The sequence below is a fragment of the Arachis hypogaea genome, chromosome 5 (assembly GCF_003086295.3).
Source record: "Arachis hypogaea cultivar Tifrunner chromosome 5, arahy.Tifrunner.gnm2.J5K5, whole genome shotgun sequence".
Classification (NCBI taxonomy): domain Eukaryota; kingdom Viridiplantae; phylum Streptophyta; class Magnoliopsida; order Fabales; family Fabaceae; genus Arachis; species Arachis hypogaea.
Window position 1 is genome coordinate 106281826 of NC_092040.1, and position 27240 is coordinate 106309065.

At 29.0% G+C, this 27240-nt stretch overlaps 1 protein-coding gene and 1 long non-coding RNA gene across 2 annotated transcripts; one reads left to right on the forward strand and one right to left on the reverse strand.

The window, feature by feature from the left end:
- Nucleotides 1-664: 664 nt before the first annotated feature.
- Nucleotides 665-26674, forward strand: LOC112802506 (alpha-dioxygenase PIOX). Its single transcript, XM_025845753.3, has 10 exons — nucleotides 665-959; nucleotides 1206-1469; nucleotides 2536-2685; nucleotides 10496-10629; nucleotides 24000-24213; nucleotides 24421-24566; nucleotides 25320-25547; nucleotides 25678-25880; nucleotides 25961-26204; nucleotides 26279-26674. The coding sequence occupies exons 1-10, from the start codon at nucleotides 837-839 to the stop codon at nucleotides 26502-26504; spliced, it is 1932 nt and encodes a 643-aa protein (XP_025701538.1). The 5' UTR covers nucleotides 665-836; the 3' UTR covers nucleotides 26505-26674.
- Nucleotides 15399-19570, reverse strand: LOC112802507 (uncharacterized). Its single transcript, XR_011882382.1, has 2 exons — nucleotides 19391-19570; nucleotides 15399-16385 (listed from the first exon to the last, which is right to left on the reverse strand). It is a non-coding gene; the product is annotated as an uncharacterized lncRNA (long non-coding RNA).
- Nucleotides 26675-27240: the final 566 nt, after the last annotated feature.

The window sequence follows — 27240 nt, forward strand, 5'->3', positions numbered from 1 at the left end:
AAGTTATTTGTGCTACCATAATTAGAAATGATGCGAAGGAAACTTAGATTTTTTTTTCACTTGGAAGTATTTTTTTAAAGTTTATTTAGTGTCAATATCTTAATTAGGAGTTTAGGTATATAAATAATTACCTTTATAATTTAATAACCTCTTAGATTTAGTTATTATTGTTATTGTTTCTACATCATCTCAATGTAAGTATCATATATAAATCATTAAATAATATTATTTTTTATGATATTTTTGTGTCAATAAATAAAATAAATTATCTTTTAGTATATATTTATTATTTTTTGTATTTTTTATTTATTATATATTTTTTAATAATATTTTATTTTTCTGATTAACAAAAATATTATAACACATTGACTTTTAGAAAAGATTAAAAATATTCAAATAGACTATTTTAAAATTTTAGATATTTTTTAGAGATTGTTTTAAGATTTTTAAATTTTTAAAAATTATTTTGTGTTTTATTTTAGGAATTGATTTGTCTAACTGACACACATGAAACTTAACGATTATGTGTGTGAATTTGAACGTTTCACATCAGTAATATTGTCTAATGAAAATAAATATTAAGGACTATTTTATGTATTTTAAAATTTTAGGAGCTAAAGTATCTAATTTTAAAATTTTTAGAAACTAAGTTAAATAATTACTCCAAAAACAAAAAGAAAGAAAGAAAAAAAAAGTTCTTATTACCCTTTCGAATTGCGATTATAAATACGTATGTCACGTAGGTAGCTTTTTGAAAGATAATACTCACACACACATTCATTGTGTTCATCGAAGTGATTAGCAGTGCTGAGTAGTGTTACTTTGCTAGTTCAACCATGTGGTCTATAGTAATGGCTCCAATTAAAGTTCTAGCCACAAGATTCCAACACCAATTCATCCATAAAGACTTTCATGAAGCATTTGCTAAGATGACAATCGTCGACTCTTTTCTCTTCATTGTAAAAAAACATTAACTCCCTCTTCTTCCTTCTTCTCATTATTATTATTATTATTATTTGATATATTATCGGTATAAAAATAATTTTATATTAACATCTTACTATATAATGTCAGCCAAAAAAATATTTTTTATATTGTCTGTGTATCAAAATTAAACTCTTATTATTTTGTCTGGTATTATGGATATTTATATTCTCTAATTAGCTTTTGTTTAATTATTTGTATTTTTGTATGAATTATTACAGATTATACACTCCATTGACAAGTTAGGGATTTGGCACCAATTACCTGTAATTTTGGGGTTAATATATCTGGGGATTAGGAGGCACCTTCACGAAGAGTACAACCTCTTCAACGTTGGAACAACACCAAAGGGTGTTGGGTTCAACCCTTCTGATTTTGAATTCAGAACTTCTGATGGAGAATACAATGATCCCTTCAATGAAGTTGCTGGAAGCCAAGGCTCTTTCTTTGGCAGAAATGTTCTCCCTGTTGATCAGAAAAACAAGGTCCTCATCAAATATATATATATATATATATATATATATATATATATATATCTTCGCTCTTAATTAGACAAAAGACAAAATTTTCCATTTGATACATAACTTCTAGCATCAAGATGATATATTTTTTTAATAGAGAATTAACTTCTTTTTAGCTAAAATAAACTCATTCTTTGAAAATTATTTTATTTATTTTAAAATTTAAATTTTAAATCTTAAATCATCAATTCTAAATTTTAAATTATAAAATTTTAACGCTAAATCATATCAAAAAGAGGATTTTTAGAATTATAAAAAATTTGACTAATATTAACTAAATAAAAAAAAAATTATATTTTTCTTTTAATTATTTTTATTCATACTTAGACACTCTCACAACTCTATTATTGGATAAATTTGCCCCACACCATTAAATTGACATTTAATCCTATGTGATTGTGAATAGTGAAAGAAAAACTTTTGTTTAAGACTCTCAAAGATTATTTTCTTTTATAATTTATATGGTTAAACACTCTAAGTGCAATAACAAAAGTAATAGACGACGAAATTATTTGACACATAATATTATAATCAATTTAATTTTTTTTATACAAAATTTGGAATGCTTTTGCTAAATGCTAATCTTCAGTTTTCTTTTACCTTTCATTATTTCTTTTTTACACATTTCTAATAATTTATAATCATTATTCTTTTAAATATTCTTACAATATTTTATATACTAACAGATTTTTATTAAATATTATTTCAAAATTTTATTTTTGTAAATAAGAATCTTTATTTTAAAAATCTTTTCAGTGTTCTTTAATCTTTATTTAAGTTTAAATATACTCTATTCAACTAGTAACTCAGATTCACTTTTAGCATACTTATTACCCTTTTATATTTTGGTTATAATAAGTTATATTTTTAGTTATTGAAAAGTGAAGACATAATGAATTGAAGTATTGGAAGCTGAAAATAGAAAAGGATAAAAAATCATTTTTACTTATTTATAGTATTGATAATCATAAGTTCATAATTAATGAACTTCAAATGTTTCATTCAATAATGATGAGTTATTTGGACGTAGTTACTGAAGCCGGATCCAAGTGTGGTAGCAACAAAACTTCTGGCGCGTAGAACGTACAAAGACACCGGCAAACAATTGAATGTGATTGCAGCTTCTTGGATTCAGTTTATGATACATGATTGGATGGATCATCTTGAAGACACCAACCAGGTACAAATACCAAGAAAAAAGATAACGGATGATTCATGATTATTCAAAGATCCGTTCTAAATATACTACTTAAATTTAGAAAATTGAACCCTCATCAAACTATTCTAATTTATTAGTTTATTGTTGTAATCAATTTAATTATAATTTAACTAAAAAATTATTTTATAATAAAATATAAATAAATATATTAAAATATAATTATAGTCTAATATAATTTTTAAATATTATCCAAATTAAAAATATTATATAAATTATAATATTATGATCTCGTTTAAATACAAATTTAAAAGTCAAATAACAAATACAACCAACCAAACATAAAATACCAACATCCAAATTTATCATTAATCATCAAAATTTAGCATAACTTGCTGCAGATTTGAAGCAATAGGATTTGAAGACAAATTATTCTCTGCATGATTATTTCTAGATGTCTCTTGGTTCATACTCTCATAATTTCATCCATACCTAAAATTACCAACAATTCAATAACAATACAATCCAATTACAATATCATAGCAACTCACTCCAACTCAATATATCTCAACAGACAAGAGTCAAAATTATTCAATTATTTAATTATTAATTAATTATTCAACAATTAATCAATACTTCAACAGCAAGGTTAACTAACAACAAATAATCAATTATTCAACAATTATTATTACAAAAAAAAAATTAATACCTAAGAAAGCTGGAAGCCAGGAAAAAAGCATACCTAACGGGGACAATGACTGACAAGAGACAAGATAGTGGCTAACGGGGTGGAAGTTTAGAATAGACCTAACGCCGGCGGGAAGTGGCTACACGACGGAAAGTGACGCTGGCGGTGATATTGATTTTCGAAGATCAAACAGAGCTGGTGGCTGCGCAACAGAAAGTAACTGTGCGAACAGAGATGGCTGACGTTGACTGGACGAAAGTTGCGATGACGGTAATGGCTAGACAGAAGTTCGCCAGAAGCTCGAGGTCCAACCGTCCAAGTGAGTGCTGCTTCGCGTTCTGCTTCTGCCCATTGTGGAGACTGGAGAGGAGAGGGGTAATGGTTAAGGAACTTGGGAAGTTAAGATAATAGGGTTAAACAACCAAAACACAGCTGTTTTTACATAATTCAAAAACTGGCAGAGTCACGATTCAGTTCAACCGACCAATTTTTGATCGGTTCGGCAATCCAACGTTAGTTTTTAATCTGGCGGTTTTGGTCTGAACTATATTTGGCTATTTACAGTTTGACCAATTTAAACTGATTTTCAGAACCTTAGAATTTAGATAAAAAAATACGAGTTTGGTTAACATATATTTTAGGAAGCAGTTTTGGTATTTCACTGTATTTAAGCAAAAGATGATGTTTTATTAATATTTATCATTCAGATATAATATAAATATATGAAAATGGTTAAGATATTAAAAGTTGGATTTTATTGAACATATTTAATATAAGAATTTAATTACAAATTTTAAAATTATAAAATTTTTATTAAAAAAATTATTAAAAAATTAGGGTAAAGTATGTTTTTTGTCCTTGAAGTTTGGTAAAAATTTTAAAAATACTCCTAAGTTTTATGTTATTTTAATTTTGTTTCAAAAGTTTTTAATTTGCATCAAATATATCCTGGACGGCTAAATTTTTAAAAAAATTAAGACCAATCTAACAATAATGCATGAAAATTATGCTTGATTTGCTTGTGTTGAGAGTTGTTCTTATGAAATTATTGTTGAATTGGTCTTAAATTTTTTGAAAAATTAGTCGTCAAATGTATATTTGATGCAAATCGAAAACTTTTAGGACAAAATTGAAACAAAATAAAACTTAGGAATATTTTTAAAACTTTTGTCAAATTTTAAAAACAAAAAATATACTTTACCCAAAAAACTAATAAAGTAATTAATAATTTACTTGCTTATGGGCTTTAAATAATCCATTTTTTTTCTCTAGTAACCAAATAGTTCTAGTTTTTCTAAGGTTAGATAATTTTAAATTCTCACGTTTAAACTAAGGCGCTATTTGATTAATATGATTCTATTTATTGTTAAGTTTTTTAATTTGAAAATTGAATTCCTTTTTTTTTCTTAACCTATTTTTGAAGTTGTATATTATTTAAAATTAAAATTTAAAAACTTTGATAAAAGTAACAGGTATTACAATTAACTTAAAAAATATTAATATAATGTGTCTGTTAGTATACTTTTTTATAGTTAAATATATATAATAATAAACATCGGGTTAATTAATATGATAAATATTTTATATTTTAATTAAAAAGTTTAAATTCAAATTTTATAAATATTTTTTATAAATTATATATAATGAAACATAATTTTTAAAAAATAAAATTATACATAAAACATTTTTCCAATCTTGATTATATATATATATATATAACATGTTTATTAATTTATTTTTTAAATTAATTATGTATAATAATAAATGTAAAATTTATCAAAATAGTTTTTTTTTAATGGTGGATGATGATTATGTTATTTTCACCTTCTTTGATAATTGGTTATTCCCTCTTTCACGAGTTTTTGACAATACAAGAGTCAATTAAAGACTGCAAAAAAAAAAAATCATCGTTTATATGTCTTTTTCACCTTTTTTCCATCTTCATCCCAATTTAAAGAATTAATTGGGATTTATTGTATGATGAAAATTGTTAATGTTATTCAGTTTGAATGCGAAAAAATTTTAAGTTTGAGAAAAGAAATAGATATGAGTATACTTGAGGGTGCATTTTATACACAAACCATGGTATGATGAATGCTGCAAGAATCCCGCCAATTTACAGCAGAATTCTTTGTTGCTTCACTATTAAACTAGGAGCTTACAAATTGTTTACTTCAATGGGTATTTACGTCAAAACACATATAATGAGGGATATTTTTGTAATTTCATGACTACATGAGGACGAGGCGGGGGATGCTTCCCTGTTCCCTATCTCCGCCCCCAAAATTAATTCCCGTCCCCGTCTTGCTTTTCACTATGGAAGAATAATTGTCTCATTTTCGTTTTCCGCGGAGTCCTATTTCTCATCTCCTTATTTTTAACATTCATATGAAAATTATAATAAAAAATATCAAAAAAACAAAAAAAAAGTTACAAAATATTATTATAAACACACAAACATATCTTATCCAAGATTATAAGTCCAGAAATATAATATAACAAATCATAGTCTATAAAATAAAATCTTGAACAATAGGATTAGAATTTTTCAATGAGTAAAATTACTAAAAAAACTCCTATATTAAAAATAAAGTAAGGGTTATTAAGTAAGTTAAAAAATTCGAAGAATTATCGGAGATAGAGCGGGAATCTCTGCTCGGGTCCCAACGCTTATTTCGAAAAAATTTTCTCTCCATCCCCAACTCACGAAAAAAAGTTCTCCACCATCGGGTCTTATTCGGGACGTCCCCGCGGGATCTCCATTTCCTAGATTTTTGACACCCATACAAAAGAAGTCTGGACAACTTGATCGTACCATAAATATGTTGTTCTATTTTATTGGTTGGAGAGACACCTGATAATTTTTTTATATTTTAAGAATAAAATTATTAATTGAAATTTTTTATAAATATTATTCGAAATTTAAACTTTTAATAATACAGTTATTATGTATTTACTAAAATTAAAACTTAAAAAAATAAAACTTTCATTATTAGTAACATTAATATATTCTTTTAAAAACGTGTTAGCTAAATGCAAAAAAATATAAATTAAATATTAAAATTTTAAAAAAGTCTTTATGGGTTAAACATATTAGAAAAATCAAAACCTTTTTTTATTCTCTTATTCTTAACCAATGTTTTTGAGGTAATTTTTTTCCAAATCTTTATTTAAATTTTATATTATATTTCAAGTCATGTATAAATTAAAGAAAAAAAATAAACTATATATAAAAAGTTGTGTATTACTCTCTCATTCTTAATATTTCTTTTAGTTATACACAATTATAAAGATAATAATTAAACTTTATTGAAATATACAAAAGTTTGAGAAAGACAAAATAGCTAAAATACCCTTTATTAATAATCAGAGTATATTTTCTTTTTTCATATTTAGTTATGATTGCCATTAATATCTCTTATTTTTAATAATAAATACTGAAGAATATAACAGTATAGTGTATATATAAATTAATGAATGTAATACAAAGTTAAAACTAGAAAGAAATACTTAATAAGAAAAGTAAAGAATTCTTTTTAAATAGAAGTAGCTAAAAATACGTATTAATCAAAGTCTTAATATAAAAAGGTCTATATAAAAAATTTAAACATTTTTAGCAAATTGTATATTTAATGAAAAACTTTAAACCATAATTAAATTAACATTTGTTTTTCTGTAACTCATCATTCGTTGCTTCCATTTTGTTGAAGTAACTCGGGAGACAATAACTTTTGCTCCTTCCCGGTACGTAGCTTTCCATATTTTCCAAAAAAATATAAAATTAATGTATATCAGATCATCACATGTTTATTACATTGAAAATTGGAATGGATGAGACAAAGACACACAAAGGCCAAAGCAGAATCGAAATTTGCATATCAATCAAAATTAATGCCAACAGCAGTGTTCCACATGTGGGAAGCGCCATATCGCATTTCTCGCTCTTAATAATTTGGGGGTTCTTTAATAATTTGGGGTGCGTGGGTTGAAAGTTGGGTCTGAAATGAGGGTTAAGTATTTTTTTATTTTTGGTCTGTGGTAAAAATTAAATTTGTCTTTTAATTTTTTTTTATTAAAATCATCTTAACGTTATAAAATATTATAAAATTATCTTTTTATTCATAAATAATATTTTTTGATTATTTTGCTCATAAAAAAATTTTTGCTTATCACTATCCTTTAACTTCCAACCCCCTTCATTATTACGAGTCTCTTTTTTTCCTTTTCTTCCAGATTCATGCTTTTTCTAATCACTAATTCTTAATCACATCAACAATTCAACAACAACAATAATTACAAAATAAATCAACAATCTAACAACCACAACAATTACGTGTCTAACCATCACATCTCTACTATTTTAGCCTTTTCTTCTCTTACTGCAATAAAATCATCATAAGTTTAACCTTAATTCTGTCTAAAATCAACAACAACAATAGAGACAAATAAAAAGTAAATCAAAGGAAAATGATATAAAAACAAAAAAATTAGAAAAAATAAAAGAATGAAGAACAAATTGAAATCCAGAAAATCAAGTGAAAGGATGAAACAATGGAACAGAAATTTGGCTGAAATTCAAGAAATAACAAAACACAGAGCTACTGAAACAATAACAAATCACACAACATAATATTTTTTTCTGTATTTTGTACCAAGACAAACAAAAAAACAATATTTTTCTCTGCACCAACAAAACACAAAAACTACTAGAAGCCGATGGAGCACTTCCTTTCAAAATGAACCCAGAATACCCAACACCCACTTTTCCTCACGCATGGAGCGAGAGAGAGAGAGAGAGAGAGAGAGAGAGAGAGAGAGAGAGAGAGAGAGAGAGAGAGAGAGAGAGAGAGAGAGAGAGAGAGAGAGAGAGAGAGACCCAGTCTCCGGTGATGACGACAAGCGCGACGGAGTTGACGGACCTTGGCAACGACAACAATGGCCCCAACGAACGAAATTTTGAGCACCTCGTTACCCCACGCAACCCAAGCGCTCAATTCCGATCTGTTGCCATCCCCTGACGAAGCAACTGCTGATGTCTCCTTGCCGTAGAAAGCCGCCCTCTTCTCCGCCGTCGCCTCCCTTTTCTTTTTCCTTTTCTTTTCTTTTTTCTCCCTCTTTTGTTTCTTTTTTTTTTTCGTTTCAGTTTGTCTGTTTTAGGTGCAGTGAAAAGGGGTAGGGGTAATGGGTGAGTGAGACTGGGGTAATTAGTAATAATAGAAAAAGGATATTTGTATCATTTCAAAAATTATTATGTTTAAAAGGACTATTTTATAATGTTTTGTAACGTTAAAAATGATTTTAATAACAAAAAAGGTCGGAGACGATTTTAATTTTAGTCTCAGACTTTAGGGACAAAAAAAATATTTAACCCTCCGAAATAATTATGCCTATAAAATAATGAGTAAGGTGATAACTAAGTATACTCCAAATTTTCGACTAAAATAGTTAGTTTTTTTAAAAAAAAATTAATTAAATTTTTTATAATAATAAATGGTAAGTAGACATGTATGCTTTTTTTTTTGTGAATGGATAATATAATACGAAATAAAGTTAATGTATTTTATTATTTATGGTGGTAATATATTTAGTTGCTGTCACATGAATATAAGAATTATATAATTGTAAACAGCAAATCATGTATTATTTTTTGAGTTTTCATTTAATATTTATCAATTATTTTTTATTTACCACAAATTCTATTAAAATTGATAAAATTTCGTTCTAAAAATTTTTATCTATGTGATATTCTTTCATAAATAGACACGTTATAGTAGTTAACAATATATATAAGCACCACTATTAAATTTTACATGATAAATTGATAAAAAGACATAACATATCTATGATTTGTCATTGTGGAATACTAAATAAAATTTTTGTGGGACTAATTAGTTCTAAATCGAAATCTTTAAGAACCTAATTGTCACTTAATTCTAAAATAATTATCTCATTTTATATATACAATAATTTATTAATTAGTAGTAGATTCTTAAATAAAATTCAGATAAACGCACATTTTAAAATTAAAACTTAAACCAAATATACATTTTTAAAACATTTTAAAATATTATAGATTAAAGAAATATTTAAATGCACTTTTCTCCTCTCCAACACTAAACCAAACATAAAAAATTATGCACGTAGATTAAAGAAATAATTGATAAAATCTTAAGTTCATTATTCAAGTCTATGTTGTATTGATTGTTGGTGGGTCTCAATCTCAAGTGAGATCCGCACAACCTTTTTAAAACAAAACAAAACAATAAATGTAAGAAAGTGGTGTGTTTAAGCCACCAGAGAGAGTTTAGCTTCTTTTCGTTTTGAAAAAAAGAAAATAAAAAAAAAAGCAGCGCCATTCGTCCAAGGAAAAGAAAAAATTTGGAAGAAAAGGATAACTTATTTTTTATTCGATTGACCGGTAAATTTATTTTATTTCAGTATGTTATTTCTGGTGTAAAGATGAATATTAAGATATAATTTATTAGTTATATTGTCTTTTTTTTTGTCTGATTTGAGATATTCACTTTGTGGATAATTTATATTGATTTTGTTAGTTTTAAAAATGTATTTTATTAATTGTTGAGATGTCTTAGTGCTATTAGAAAGACTGTTTGTGTATCCATTATTTTAATAGTGAATGATTTTACTAGAATATGTCCCGTGAGTTTTTGTCCTTTTTTTTAAGAGTTTTTTCACTTAAAATTTTGATATATGATTATTTAATTTCTGTTATTATATTTACTGTTTAGAATATCTTTAATATTACCTATTTAATCCTATAAATTGTGAGAAAATTACTTTTAATATTTCGGCTGCCAGATAGATTCTTATTTAAACCTTTGTTATGAGATTTCCTAATATTGATCTATACAAACATTACAGTAGATATTACTTGTTTCTTCCTATAAAAGTAGGTCTAATCCACTTTAATTTTATAAATTAACCTAACATTAATAATATCTAAATAATCATACTTACAATGAATCTTTTTTGCAGAAGTTTTCAGTAGTTAAAGAGAAGATTTCAGCCACCCACTTCATCGTCTAAACTAACATATAAACATGCTTGATTTATATGTATATATATATGTGTGTGTGTTTTTTTCTCTTCCTGAGTTGTAAGTTGATAAATAATATTGGAATGCAGATTGAAGTGACAGCGGCAAGAGAAGTTGCAGATGAATGCCCACTTAAGTCTTTCCGGTTCTACAAAACAAAGGAAATTCCAACAGGCTCTTATGAAATCAAGACTGGAGCTAAGAACATTCGAACACCATGGTGGTAAGAGATTTATATGACTCTATCTATACATGCTTTACCATCTGTTAGTAATAATAATTATGACGACGCATATATACACATGCATGTAAAAGGCCTTTTATTAGCTCCATACATTCATAAATAAAAACAAATAAATTTGTTACAATGGTCGAGTATGGGTCTCACCTCTAAATGCTTTTAATTAATTAAATAATATTATATTTTTTGTTAAATAAATTTTAATTTTTTGTTGATTATATTTTATATTAATGACTCAAATTTAAAATGTATAATTTAGATTTTAGAATTTATAATTTAAAATTTTGTGATTTAATATTTAATATTTAAAATTTAAAATTTAGCTTTAAAATTTAAGATGCGCTTTAACTCTTATCTCTTTTAATTTCTTTTTTAATTCAGTTGGAACAATTTTTTTTTAGATTAGTGATTGTTCTGTTATTTATTAAAAGAAAATTACATTTTTATTTTTTTTCTAAAATGCATTAATATTTGCGATTATAACGTATAGCCCCTCAATTATCAGGTTTAACAGTGAATAATATAGCGGTGAGTATTCGATTCTTGTCATATCACAATAATGTGGGTCAAACTCTAACAACCTCATTAGACCTGGTTGCATATTATTGTGTGATGATTTAATTTGCTGCTACTTGGTACTTGCTAATAAGGAACACGTTTTTTTTTTTTCCTGCAAACTTAGTTATCAAAATCAAATAAGTGATCAAATCAATTAATTGATTTATTAATTTATTGGTTTAACTAATAAAATATTAGTTGAATCGATAAAATCAATTTTATATAAATATAAAATAAAAAAATAAAATTAAAATTTAAAATATATATTTTTATTAATATTTTAAAAATAAATTATAATTTAATTATAATAAAAAAAATTTTAATGTTATTTTTATATTAAAGTAACTATATTTTTTATTTTAATAATAAATTAATTAGTTTATATTTATTATATTATTATATATACTATATGTATTTATTAAAAAATAATATTAATAAATACTATATAATTATAAAAAAATAATTATGTTATAATTAATAAAAATATTTAATATTTTTTATTTATACATATTTAATAATATTTATATTAATAATTATAAATAATAAAAAATATAATTAATTTAAATATAAATGAATATAAAATTAAAATAATATTTAAAAAATTAGTGTACAATTTACTATATAATTAATAATTAATATATAATATAATGAGAACTCAAATTTAAATTACATCTTTATTAATTTTAAAATTTTTTTATTTACTAATTTTTTGATTTGATCGATTTTTATAACTATATCAACAAAAGTGATTTGTGGTTTTTTTAAACCTTATACTTTCTATTTTACCTTTTAAAAGAATATTTTAATCTCTGTAGTAAGATTCAGTTTGATTTAATATAAAATTCAACGTTAATAATAAATTAAAGTACATGAAAGTGGGATTAAGACTTGCATCAACCAAACACATTTCCCCCACCCCCAAGTAAAAAAAATAAGGGAGAAAACTTAACTTCGTACAGTAATATTGTATGAACAATAAATATTATTATTTTGAGTTAGTATTTTATTAATAATAATTTATATTTATATATAAGAATCTATATATAAAAAATATGTAGTTTAAATTTATATTTATTAAAATTTATATATATATAAATTAATATAGTTTATATTTATATTTATTATAATTTATACATATAAATTTAAAAATTTATTTATTAAAAATAATTTAATATTTATACTAATTAAGTATTGGCTAGAATTATTAAAAACTACTATTCCCAAAACATTCTGAAATAAATAAGCTAAATTTTGTTAATTTTTTCAGCGAAATATCAATTTAATAACCCTCAAGATTAAAAGACTGGCAAGCAATTTAAAGTTTAACATGTCTTTTGTTAATATTAATTTAAATATTAAAATAATGAATAAAAATAGAATTATTATTGGGATATCAATAGCTAACAAAAACATCTATCTTTTAAAAAAGAAATTGCCAAGCAACATTTTTATCTTTTAGAAATTAAATTAATAACTTGCTTTTGAAGAAAGAAAAAAGTTATATTTAACCCTGAAAAAAAGTATTATATTTTAATGATACGATTTCTAAATACCGGGGCCCCTTCACATGGGCATGATATCTTGATAAGATTATGTTTGGCAAACTCAATACCTGAGGATGTGCTGAGTAGCATTGAGTTGATTGCAGCAAGTGGAGTATTGTTTTGCAGTATAATTTTGTCGTGATGCGTGGGCTGTAGACCGTAGATTTAGGGGTGGCTATCTTATTTGTAGATATCCAATCAAATTCTATTCGGTTGGCAATCCAATTCGTAATGGATAAGATAGAGTTCGGATAAAATTTTCGTGTGGATCGAGTACGATACGAGTTGAGCCTCAATTATATCCGACCAGTTGATACTCTATATATACATATGTTATATACTTATATAAAAATATGTTTTAAGTGGATATTGAATTAAAGACCTCTCACTAAATACAAAAGATTCTTAGCCACTAAAAAAAATTATTAAGAATTATTCTCTACATACAAGCGTTTTTCCATACAAGTCATACAAATCATTTATATTCACGCGTTTTTACGTTTTTTTCTGTGCCTCTTCTTCATGCCTCTTCTTTCTTCATACCTCTCCTTCTTCTTTGTAATTTTTTGTCTCTCGTTATCGTCGTCATCAACACCATCTCTTCCTCCTTTTTCATTGAAATTTCTTATCCTCTTTTCTTTTTCTCTTTCTCCTTCATCATTAGTTATCTCGTTGTTGAAAATAATAAATAGTTCAGATTGTCAATTGAACCATAACGAAATTGATTATTGTTTTGAATCCAATCAAGTGCTAAAGTGTGATTCAATTTAGAAGAAAAAAAATTATAGCATTAGAGGAAATATTTTTCTGCAGCAAATTTGGGTGTAGCACGAAGATATTTGGGTGTATTTTAAGAATTTTTGGGTGTATTTTTATTCTGATAAGTTCTGCATAATTCAAAATTCTTCGTCTTCCTCCTTTTTTTATCATCGTCACCATCTTCTTATTCTTTTCTTATTCATATTTTCCTTTTTATTTTACCTTCTCAAGTTTTTTCTTGTTTTACTCTCTTAACAAGACTAAAAACAAAAAAAATCAAATAAAGAAGGAAAAACACATAATGCTGCAGAATTACTTAAAAGATGATGAACTTACATTCATTTAACTAAAAGAAAGAAAGAAATAAGAAAAAGAGGAAGGAAAAAAAAACGCAGCATTAGAGAAAATATTTTTCTGTTTTTGCAGCAAATTGGGTGTAATACGAAGATATTTGGGTGTAACACGAAAATATTTGGGTGTATTTTAAGAATTTTTGAGTGTATTTTTATTCTGATAAGTTCTGCATAATTCAAAACTCTTCCTCTTCATCTTCTTCATCTTCTACTGCTTCTTCTTCTTCCTCATCTTCTTATTTTGTTTTCTTATAATTCTTTTTGGGAGAAAAAATCAAACAAAGAAAAAAAATATATAATGTTGCAAAATCAATAGAAAGAGGAAGAGAAAAAAATGCAACAACAACAACAATAATAAAAAAACAATAATGAAGATGAAACATGCGAAAAAAAAGGAGGAGAAACGCAAAAAAGAAGGAGAAGAAGAAGAAGGAAGAGGAGGAGGAGAATAAGGAAGAGGAGGAGGAGACGAAGTGTCTTCTATAATGGTGAGTGAAAGCGCGCTTTGGAAACAGTTGAGTGATGCGTTATCACCCTCCCGTGAGTGAATGTAGTTTTTGTTAGACTTGACCCAGCTTGTAAGATTTGTAAGCCAAAAAGACTTGTACGTGTAGCATAACTCAATCATTAATTGATAATTTAATATTTTTTTTACATAAAAGTCTGTTCTATTTTAAATTATCATCAAGTTATATAATAATATTCTATATTTTTTAAAACCCACGCGTAAGATCAGATACCCGTGAGTTAAGAGCGAGCAGGGTTAAAGTTAGAATATTCTCAACCCGACCGCAGGTAGAGTAGGATTGAGTTTATATAAAAATTTCAACCTACAGATAAGGTTAGAATTGGGTCCAAATCCTATCCTACCCTACTCATTACCACCTCTAACTATAGCAATGGGTAAAATATTTTAAGATGTGATAGAATTAAGATTAAAAAATTATCAATGTTCGAATAGAATATTTAATTTTAAAAAGAATTTAAATACGTTAATAGAATTAGAGTTTGAATCTAAATTCTACATTCTTACTACCAATCTAACTACTATTTTCCAATTGAAAAGACATTAGAGTTTGAATCTAAATCCTACATTCTTACTACCAATCTAACTACTATTTTCCAATTGAAAAGACAGACATCCTTTTTCTTTTTCTAATTTTATTAAGAAAAGTACGATTTTTTTATTATGAGTCTTTATTACCAGTTTTTTTTTCTAAAAATGACATTGATTTTTGCATATATCCATGAATATTAATAGAAAAGCTATTTTCAAATTTTTTTTCACAAAATACAAATATACATAAATATTAATAAGATTGTTTACAATTTATTCGAATAAAGAGAATTGACAGATGATTGTGATATTTTTGTTTTGATAAAAATAACAAGAAAAGAAAAAAGGACACAAATTTAAAGAACTTAAATATTAATTAACAGAAATCGTATCTTTCTGCAAAATCTTCTTCAACGCATCCTTAGACTCTATTTAAACATGAGTCGTATTGCCTTTAGCAGTAGTTTTAGCCATATAGTCTGCCACACAATTTGTTTTGTATTTGAATAAGTTCAAACTGAACCTTTGAGTTTGTTGACAAGAGATCATAGAGTATAATCACAATGTCTTAATCTATCACTGTGCTATGACTGAATATTTTTTAGGACCAAGAAGGGTTAAAAGGAGTTCGTTCACAAATTACATTCTTACAACCAGCTTCCCAAGTTAACATTAAGCCATGCCAAGCTGCGATTAATTTACAATGATACACTGGCCAAGGAAAAAGTGAGCCTGAACAACCGAGAATCTATTTTCCTCTATCATCTCGTAAGAGACACCCAAAACCCGTCAGCTGATCATCCTTGATTATGCTTGCATCACAATTAACTTTGAAGAAATTATTGGGAAGAGCTGTCCAAACATAAGTCCACTCATCACTAAAGGCTAGGTAACGGTTGTTCCTACAAGAACTCAAACTCTTTATTCAAGCTCCCGGCTAACATAGCAACCTTCATACTTGACCAAGGTTCACTGGGATTAAAAATCTCTTGACATATATTCTTCCAAATCCACTAAACCCCTGCCAGAACTAGGCCTTTCCTACCGTTAATAATTTGCTTAATCCAAGCAACAAAATCTAACGAAGCATTATTCACAAGAACAGACTGATAAAAAATGTACTAAACATCCTTGGCTTTATCGCAGTCATGAAGGCAATGAGAAATTGTCTCAGGAGAGATCCAACATCGGGAGCAAGAATTATTGGAAGCTAAACTTCTGAAGCACCGAAACTTATTTGTGGGAATTGCACCATGGAGAGCCATCCATAATAACAACCTTATCTTCTCCAGAATAAACGTCTTTCATAACCAATTCCAATTTTAGGTTTCATCCCAATGAATTTTCCTTTTAGTAAGCCATTAATATCCACTTTTGGTGCTATAAGCAGTCGAAGCGAAAAGGTTCCAAAACTATCTTGTTCCACTCAAATTTAATTTTGGAATAGGCAAGCTTGCAAGAGACAACCTAACATGATCAGATAGAGGAGAATAAAATTTATCAACGTTCCAAGTTCCATTATGAATTACATGATCAATTGATAGACTAATGTCAGTAATATGAACATAGGGAATGATATCATAGAGCTTTCCGAAAGAGGACCAAGAATCAAACTACAGGGATTGATGTCTATTACCGCAACTCCACTCAAAACCATCTTTCAAGTATTTAAAGGCTTTAACTATGCTTTTTCACACATGAGAAGCTCCACACATAGCCTCCCAACTTCTGCCATTAGAGAGATGCTTGTTGTATATAGCCTGGACTTAGAGCTTGTAATGGCAGTGGAGCATTTTTCAAATAAACTTTCCTAAAAGAGCAATATTCACACGTTGCGAATCTCTCATTCCAAGGCCATCATATTTTTTCAGTGTCACAACCTTTTCCCACTTTCTAAGAGATAAGCCCCTCCTTGTTGCTTGCCCCTTCCAAAAGAATTGTCACATCAACGAATCAATTTTTTCACAGGCATGAGTCGGAAAGTAAGAGACATGCATTTGATAAATTGGAATCGAAGATAATACTAATTTGACCAAACACAATCTACCGCCTCGTTGAAAAGATGACTCTTCCAATTAGCAAGCCTACCTTGAACCTTATTTAAGACCTCATAAATAATTTTCTTAGCCACTCTTTCATGACCAATATTTATTCCTAAATACTTGCCCAAACTTTGAGTGAAGTGAATATGTGAAACCCCTAATAAAACTTCTTTCCTCCTCTACGAGATAAGTTTAGAGCAAAGAGCTTTAGACTTAGAAAGATTGACCTTTAGATTTAAAGCTTTGGTGAAAAGATCAAGAGTATGCATAACAATTACAACATGGGACCTAGTTGGTTTACATAAGAGAAGAAGATAGTCAGCAAACATAAGGTGAGAAATTCTTGGTCCTCTCTTAGATATAGCAACAGAGATCTGAGATCCATTAGCCACGAGATGGAAAATTTGGTAGGCCAACCATTCCATGCACGAGACAAACAGGTAAGGAAAAAGTGGTTCACCTTGTCGAATACCTCTATGGGGGTTAAAACTATGTAACCTCTCACCGTTCTAAAGAATTGAGAGAGATGAGGAATAGACACATCTCATGATTAAAGTAATAATACTGTCAGAAAAGCCAAAAAGTCGAAGTAAAAGCTAAAGGAATATCTGAACTACTCTGTCATAAGCCTTCTCAAGGTCTATTTTAAAAGCAATAGTTTCTTTCTTCGATTTGGTTTTTCGCATGAAGTTAAGAATCTCCTGAGCAATAATAATATTCTCACTTGTGCCTCTTCCTGGTATGAAAATCCCCTCCCCCCGACGTGGTCCAATCACATCCGTTAGGAAAGGGTAGAGGCGATTAACTAACACCTTGGTTATAATCTTATAAATAACGTTGCACAAGCTTATAGGTTGAAAATCCTTCATAACTGTAGGACTATCCACTTTAGAAATGAGCACAATCAAGGTTTCAAAAATAGACATGTCCAAAACTTCTCCAGAAAAGACTCTAAAGACACACATTCATACATCTTTTTCAACATTCTCTCAATATTCCTTAAAGAACACAGCTTGGAATACATCCAGCCCAAGAGCTTTAAAGGCACCCAAATCTATAACATCGCATTTGTCTTCCTCAAATAAAACTGGCTTGACAAGAGACTCACATGCTTCATAATTAAGCTCAGGGAAAGGAACATCCTCAAGACAATCAAGCTCTACCTCTTCTCTAGAACAAAAGAGTTTCTGAAAAAAAATTATTGACTTCATTCTTTAGAACATTCACATCATTGGACCAAGTACCATCCTCAAGCATAAGAGTGTGAATTTTATTTATCTTTCGTCTGACAATAGTTTGGAGATGGAAAAAATTAGTTTTTTTATCCCCAAATCTCACCCACTTCTCTATAGATTTCTTGTACCAAAAAAGCTCCTCCCTTAAAATAATAGCATGTAATTTCCGCTGAGCCGAGATTCTTCCTCTGAGATGAGGGTCGTCAGAGCACCCTAAGGACAACTGAATACTATTAATCTGCCCTTATAACTCTCTTTTCTTGATAAAAATATTGCCAGAGACCTCAGAATTAAACCTTTGAGCATCTCTTCTTACAACAAAAAGACTTTTAAAAACATTCGAACACTTAGAGTTCCAAGCCTTATGAACTACATCATGGAACAAAAGGTTAGTGGTCCATGCAGCTTGAAACCTGAAAGGTCGGTTCATTTTCTGCTTGACACCATCTAGCCGACACTTGATAAGAAGGGGCGAATGGTCAGAATTGTATTTGCCTAAAATTTCACAAAAAATCTCAGGGAACAGAAGGCGCAAATATCTATTAATAAAATTCTCGTCCAATTTCTTTGCTATATCTAATCCTCCCTTGACTATTCGATGCCAAGAATATCTCCTCCCTTTAGATCACATATCCATCAAACCACAATCATCCATAGTAAAAGCAAAAACATGAGCTCTATTAGCATTAAAGATCCTTCCCTTAACCTCTTTCGAAGACAACACTTCATTAAAGTTTCCTAGTACTAACCAAGGACTAGATATATTAGTGACCAACTATCTAAGGTAATCCCAAAGAGCTGGCCAATACTGAGCTTGGGGGTTGGCATACACCACGTTACATGTCCACATACAAGATCCTTTAATTACTTCAAAAGCAACACAATGATCAGTGATATTCACAATTTTGCTTTGTTCCTAGGATTTATCCACCAAAACCCAAATGCCACCACTCTAACCTCTAACTTAAGAGATACTAACATTACAATACTCCAGATTCTCCGAAAAAGACTTTATCTTCTCAAAGATAATATGGGTTTCAATAACAATAAAAAAGAAATGATGAAATTTTTTTCCATTTTTCTTGAAATGTACACGAGCTAAGTTCCCAGATGCTCCCTCACATTCCACGTTATGATGCTAAATTTATTACTATTCATAACAACAATAATAGAAAGGGGGTGATAAGAACACTACCTGGTTCAGAGATCCTGAACCCTCTCTTCGACCACCTCATTTTCCTTTGCCTCTTTAACATTAACACTTTGCTCTCACTTCTCTTTTCTCTCTCCATGTTCCAAGATTCTGCAATCTTGCAGTGAACTTTGAAGGAAAATTTGTCTGAGACGTTTTCTGACTATGCTTTGAGAAGGGGTCTCATGCTTAGCCCCACTTGGCCCTGCTTTAATGCCGCTGTATGAAGAAAGATGAATAGTATTCACATTAACATATTTTTTAACACTCCCAGTCCTAGGAGCTTTAGAGAGCCTAAAGCTTTTTGTCTTTCTACCCGTATTTACCATGAAAACAAGTTTTTTAGAATTGGGCTTCTTAACATTGGGCCGAGGCACTATGTTGACATTGTCCTTTACACTCTTTTTTTCTTTTTTTTTTAATTAATAACCTTGGTCCGCTCTTCTTCAACTTCCATGTGACTATTGGCATGATCTTTGCCTCCTTTTTCATGCAACAAATTATGCGAAGAATCCTCCTTTCCATGTTCTTCGGTAACGGGCAAATCACTTTAAAAAATAACGTCTCACTGCACTTTTCCATCGTTGGCATTTGTAGTCCTCGGAAAATGCTTTTTGGTGGCTTATCTGCTCCCATTTTCACCGTCTTATTTTTCAACTTTGACTTGCAATCAGCCGCGACGTGTCTATAACACTTGCATGTATCACAAATAAGTTCTAAAGGCTCGTACTCCACCTTATAGACCACATCATCTACATCAATCTCATCAATGATTGGTACACCCAAGTCTATATGTATACAGGTACGTGCAAATTTTCTCCTTTCCAATTCCTTGGTTGCGACATCGACTTTGATCGAAGTACCAATCGTCGTCGTAATCCACCGCATGGCCTTTTCCTAGTAATATAGAATCATCAAGCCCGTCAAGCGAATCCAAACAAGAGTACAGCCAAAGAATTTCTCTGTCGAACAAAATCAAAAGACCAAGGTTTGACTACTAAATAGAATCCATCTATCATTCATGGTCCCCTAACTAGAACCTTTTCTCGATCCTCTCTTCAGTCACATTTGACAAGAAAATATCCATTCCCACATCCAAGAGTTCATAACCACCATTGAACCTCCAGATGAACCTTAATCTATGAGACAAGACCGTATAACTAAGGTTCTTACTGAGCACGCTAACCACTATAATCTTTGTAAGGCTCCGCAAGCACCTTCCTTCCCTCTTCAGAAAACACTACCTTCAGTTTGGATGCACCCTTGCCTCCCGATGACCACAATCGATCTATCCCCATCCAACACGTCCTCCATGATCAATGGCTTCGGTGCCACCTCACCTACCACTTTGTCTCTAACAGAATCTTTAGAGACATAGGTATCATGCATGCTAGGTTTCCCATCTCTCTGCCCTCCTGCGCTTACTTCAGCCTTCCCATTGGCCCCTACGCCCTCTTGACCCACATTTTTGACGCCTTTTTCCGCTCATCATGCTCCACCGTTTTGACATCCTGCACCGCCACTCCTTCTACCCCACTTTCACCCTCTCTCATCTCAATAATATTTTAAAGTTGTATCTGAAATACTTTCCATTATACAGAGGCTCCGCTAGGTAGACAACGAAAAATCTGAACAACATGAACAATGGGTTGGCAATTTGGTCCAAAAAATTTAAAAAAAATATTTCACCCAAAATATACAACCAAAAAATCTCATTTAATCATCTCATACTTAGTAAATTGAACATCCAACATATTTTAACTGTATCTAACTAGATCTATTCCAACCAAATAACCATCCACATAAGAATTAAAATAATTATCGTATACCTACTAAAATGATCATCCGGCTAAAAATTAAAAATAATCATCCGCATACCTATTAAAATAACTCAAGAAGGCAACGTACCAAATAATAAACAATGAACTCATGCTAGATGCAAACCTCAGGCTGAATCTGGCGTCGTTCGTGACGACGTGGATGGAGTCTGAGTGCAACAAGTTCGACGACGTGGATGGAGTCTGAGTGCAACAAGTTCATAATGGCCGCCATTAACAAGAAGTCAAGAACGCCATTAACTAGAAGTCAAGAACCACTTTGACATGGATAAGCAGGTGAAGGGTGCAAAAACGGCGCCACTAATAGGGTTGGAAGAGAATCTGGTGCGGCGGTGAGGGAGGCGACAGCGTCAAGAACTTTGCGGTGACGACGATGACCGTTGCGGGAGAGAGAAACGCCGGTGAAGGGGTGCAAAACGGCGTTACTAATAGGGTTGGAGGAGAACCTGATGCAGCGATGAGGGGGCGACAGTGTTAAAAGCTTTCCGGCGACGACGATGACGGTTGTAGGAGAGATCAATACCGTTGAAGAGAGGTGTAAAACGTACAATATATAATATATAAATGGTTAACCGTCCGTAGTAGTTTATGTGCTAATTTTATTTTTTTTAATTTTAAAATATGATAATAATTATTTAATTAATTAAAAATCTAAATTTTAATTTTAAATTTATTTTTTCTTTTAAATTATTGTTTACTATATACATTGTTTTTCTATATTTTTTCTATAATAGTGAATACTGTTAAAAATAGAAAGTACGTTGTTAAGAATTTTAGTGTCTATTTTATTTTATTTATTTTTTATAATTTTCTATTATAATAATAAACTCTACTTTTAATGTATTGAATTTTTTTCTTTAGAAAAAACAAATAATCTACATAACATCAAAATAATACTGTATAATCTATTTTTTTTTAAAATAAAGATTCGATCCATATTCATTAAAAAAACATAAGACGAAGTTAATATAAAAATATATTCATCATATATTATTTTAAGGTCAAACATATATAAGACAAATGTTGTCAATTAAACTTCTTTTTTAGATAATTGGCATGTCAATTACACTTTTGTAATAGTATCGCCAAGATCGAATATTAAAAAAAAAATAATAACAATTAAAATTTTGTTTTTATTTTTTTAAAAATAAAATTAATTATTAATTTAAATAGTATAAATTTTTATTTTTATTTAAATATTTTGAATTCAAACCTCACTCTTAATTAAAAAAAAATTTAGTTGGTCACCGTAGTTGGAGTGGGGACTTGTACAGTTGTTGTACCCCTGCCTCTATCTCTGCTTATCCCAAATTGAAAAAATTCCTTGCCGTGACAATTAATTCTTTTTTTAAAGAAAGAGCTCAACATTGGTGAAATAAGTAAATAAGATAAATACAAATTATAAACGATCAATAATTTTATGTTATTTTCGTTATCAATAACATGAATTATTTACAATATCATTCTGTAATATATAAAAATGATTAACCCGCACAATTTCTAAATTTTGTTATTTTACTGTGAAAGATAACATCATTTTTACGTAATCAAATAGTCCACATAATGATATTTTTTAGTTTAATAAATTAAGATTAATTTATTATAAATTTAAATTTTATTTAAAAATTTATTATTAATTAATAAATTATTTTATATATAAGACTAAATTTAAATTTTTAATACTTATTTAAATAGATGAGTAAATTAATCATTTACATAACTAAAGTAAATTATCACATTTTTATTCTAGTAACCCATGATCTCCACAAACATTTATTTAGACGAATTTTTTGACCATATCTCTGAGATAATCTTGTAAATAAAAAATATATATTAACTTTTAGGATTATCTGTTTAGGTTTTTATTTAGATTTTCAGCGACTATAAATATTGGGTTAAAAGTTAGAAGTTAAAACATTAAAAGTGTTTTTTTAATACCAAAAAAGGGTTGTACTATTTCTTGGTGACACCAAATAAAAAAGTTATACTATTATTTTATTGAGTTTTAGTTTTGAAATGAACAAATGAGATTACTCTGTGGAGCATGAAAACTCCTCTAATAATTACGATTGCTATTATAAATTAGGGAGCGCCTCCCAAATTAATAATGTCATTCTTTAATTGTATATTATCAAAAATAATTATCTTACAATTTTTCTCTCCATTATGTGAAAGATAAATTAGAAAAATTATAACTTATGGAGTGATAATATTATTCTCTTATAAATAAACTACTATATATAGCAATAATAATAAATAAGGAGCCAATAAAATATTTATACAATGTGTATAATGAACTATATGAGTTAAAAAATAAACATCATTTATACTATTCAGAATAACTATCCGAGTACTAGGAATAATAAATATCTTATGTCATAAAATAATTCATCCAAAAGCTTTTAGATGTAAAATTATAATACCATGTCATGATATTACTCATCCCAAAAGTTTCAATTGATGGAAAAAAGTAACACTAATCTTTGATACGGCATCCCTACACCTCTATTGTATACATTGTATAAATATTCTATTGATTTCCTATATTTCTTCGTGATAAATACAGAAGAGTTGATTTAATAAAAGAAATGGACAATAATAATTACTGTAGTGAATAGTAATACAAATATACATGCCACTAAAAATACTTTTTTTTTTCTCTCTCGTAATATCCATTATTTATTTTCAAATTGAAGCATGTAGCACAAACATATAAGTAGTATCTGTTATAAGACCTAATGAATTAATAATTTATTAAAACCAATAAATTGAAGGGATGCAAGTGTGATATATGGAAGCAATGGAGAAGTTTTGAAGAGATTGAGAACATTGAAAGATGGGAAGATAAAGATATCTGAAGAAGGGGAGCTTCTCCATAATGAAAATGGAATTGCAGTCTCTGGTGATGTCCGTAATAGTTGGGCTGGTGTCTCAACTTTGCAGGCCCTTTTTGTTCATGAACACAATTCTGTCTGTGATGCTCTCAAGGTATGTATATGTATTCTGTTGTAATTAACTAACATACCCTAAATTTTACAATCGATCACGTTTTATATATTTATCAACTAGTTAGTTAAGTTAGTTTTAAGTTGGTTAGAGATAATTAGAGGCAGTTAGATACCGTTAGAAATCAGTTACGGGTAATCTAATATTTTGTCTGATGTATCTGAATTTGAATGCACAAATTAAAAACAGAAAAACTACCCAGAATTGGATGATAAGGAAATATATAGGCATGCAAGGTTGGTGACGTCAGCAGTAATTGCAAAAATTCACACCATTGATTGGACTGTAGAGCTCCTTAAAACTGACACTCTACTTGCAGGCATGAGGGTCAACTGGTATCTCTAAACACTCTCTTGTCAATTAATTATAGAAAATGATTAAAACTTTTTTTTAATTATTCTCCTAAATTTTGAATTTTTTTATTTTTTGATATTTTTATAAAATAAGATATATATTTAAATTTTTGTCTATTTAAATATAAGAGAATAATTAAAAAAATTAATTAAGATTCTCAATCATTAATATTAATTATGGATTTAGATTTTCTAAAGTTTGAATTTCACTTTAGAGAGTAAAGTGTGATCTCTCACTATTGATTTCATAAGTAACACCAAAAATAAATATAAAAGAAAAACTATTCAATGGTAGAAGATCATATTTTACTTTTTAAGATGAAATTCAAATTTTAGAAGATCCAAATTCATTAATTATATATGCTTAATTAACTAAGATAATTTTTTTTCTTAATTTGGATTATCGTTTTAACTAGGTTCAATCATGAGACCCTTATTAGCTTGTTAGGATTCTTTACCGTGTGCTTTTAATCTATCTTGATAGAAAAATTAATTCTCTCTCTCTCTCTCTCTCTATATATATATATATATTGTTTTCTTAAATTTAAATCATTCCAAAATTTTGCGACTTAAAGTATATTGGACTCTACTTGCAGGCATGAGGGCCAAATTGATATCTCTAAACACTATCCTCTTCATTATATGTGCCTAATTAACAAAATTTTGTTTATTAGCTGTACTGTACATGCATGTTTGATTAATTATTGAATTAATTTAAAGTATTGTGCACTCAAGGTATGGATTGTTGGGGAAGAAATTTAAGGACACGTTTGGACATGTTGGAGGAGCAATCTTAGGAGGACTTGTGGGATTGAAGAGACCAAATAATCATGGTGTCCCATACTCTTTAACTGAGGAATTTGTCAGTGTTTATAGAATGCACTCACTCTTACCTGATAACCTTCAACTCAGAGACATATCTGCCACTCCTGGACCCAATAAATCTCCACCGTTAATCAAAGAGTATGAACATTATTATTATTATTATTATTATTATTATTAAGTTTTTTCCGTTTTCTTATTATTATTAATGTCAAATCAAAACTTAAGAAAAGGTTAAGAAAATTTCCTTTGCGGTTTGGTATTATGATAGGATTCCTATGAAGAATTTGATTGGACTAGAAGGAGAGAAGACTTTAACAAAGATAGGGATTGTAAGTCAAATAGTATCAATGGGGCACCAAGCTTGTGGAGCACTTGAGCTTTGGAACTATCCAATGTGGCTCAGAGATCTCATACCACAAAACTTGGACGGCTCAGAAAGGCCGAATCACGTGGACCTACCTGTTCTTGAAAGTATGATACCTAATCATAATCCTCCATTATTCTAAAATGCCACAAATAAAAACATATATATAATATATACGATGATGCAGTTTATAGGGACAGAGAGAGGAATGTAGCAAGATACAACGAATTCAGGAGGGCATTATTGTTGATACCAATCTCGAAATGGGAAGATTTAACAGATGAGAAGGAAGCAATTGAAGTACTAGAAGATGTTTATGGTGATGATGTTGAAGAGCTTGATTTGTTGGTTGGCCTAATGGCAGAGAAGAAGATTAAAGGCTTCGCTATTAGTGAAACTGCTTTCGTTATATTCCTCCTCATGGCATCTAGGTATATATAGTATTATTATTAGTCTTGAATTTCTTCTTTGTGTTTTGGTCTAATAAGAGTTATTGAATTTGTAGGAGATTAGAAGCTGATAGGTTCTTCACAAGCAACTTCAATGAAGAGACGTACACTAAGAAGGGTTTGGAATGGGTCAACTCTACAGAAAGCCTTAAGGATGTTATTGATCGTCACTATCCTGAAATCACTCTCAAGTGGCTCAACTCTTCTAGTGCCTTCTCTGTTTGGGACTCTCCCCCAAACACTTCCAATCCCATCCCTCTATACCTTCGTATTCCCCATTGATCATCATTTCACCCTTCCAACTATATTAAACTTCCTCTAAAATAATTATACTTTCACCACAATAAATAAATGGCTGGACCACTATTAGGGAACTCATCAGTCTCCAATATCAATATGACGTATTGTTGTTATTTGCATTCATAATATTACAAGCTATATTATTCCTATTCCTTTTATGTGTCCTTTTCTAATTGCCGTATAACAAGAGAAATGTTAGTTGTCCTTTAACTTTTAATTTTTAGTTAGTTTTTTCAAGGATTTATTATTATTTAATTAATTTAAATATTCACTTTTACGTATTAATTGTCCAAAAAATCAGATTTTTTTTCTTAAAGTTAAATAAAAGAAAATATTTAAAAGATACTTAATTTCACTAATAAATCATTTAGTGCGCATGCACACCTAAGTTGGTCGTTTCTCACATCTCTTGATCATGATTCTCAAGTCTTAACCTTACAAAAGAGACTTGATTCAACAGAATGACAAAACTCATTGCTAACAGAGACATAGCTGCCTATATATGAAAAGATACATGTAATCAATTAATCTAACTAACTATGCTAACCATTACTACCTAACTAACTATCCATCAAAAAGAAAATGATTCAGTTGCAGCAACCCCAGTTGTCCAAAGCTTACATGTGAAGTAAGACCTTGCCTTAAGTTAGAAGGGCAAAATATTAGATCCCTAACTTGCAAAATATTGCTGAAGATGATGTCACAATAGTTTTTTTTT

What these genes read in the sequence shown, in the direction of transcription:
- LOC112802506 (XM_025845753.3), top strand. Translation starts at nt 837, where the DNA reads ATGTGGTCTATAGTAATGGCTCCAATTAAAGTTCTAGCCACAAGATTC. An exon ending in ATCTTGAAGACACCAACCAG is followed by an intron (nt 2,686 to 10,495) that starts GTACAAATACCA and finishes ATTGGAATGCAG; the next exon opens with ATTGAAGTGACAGCGGCAAG. An exon ending in GCAGGCATGAGGGTCAACTG is followed by an intron (nt 24,567 to 25,319) that starts GTATCTCTAAAC and finishes TGTGCACTCAAG; the next exon opens with GTATGGATTGTTGGGGAAGA.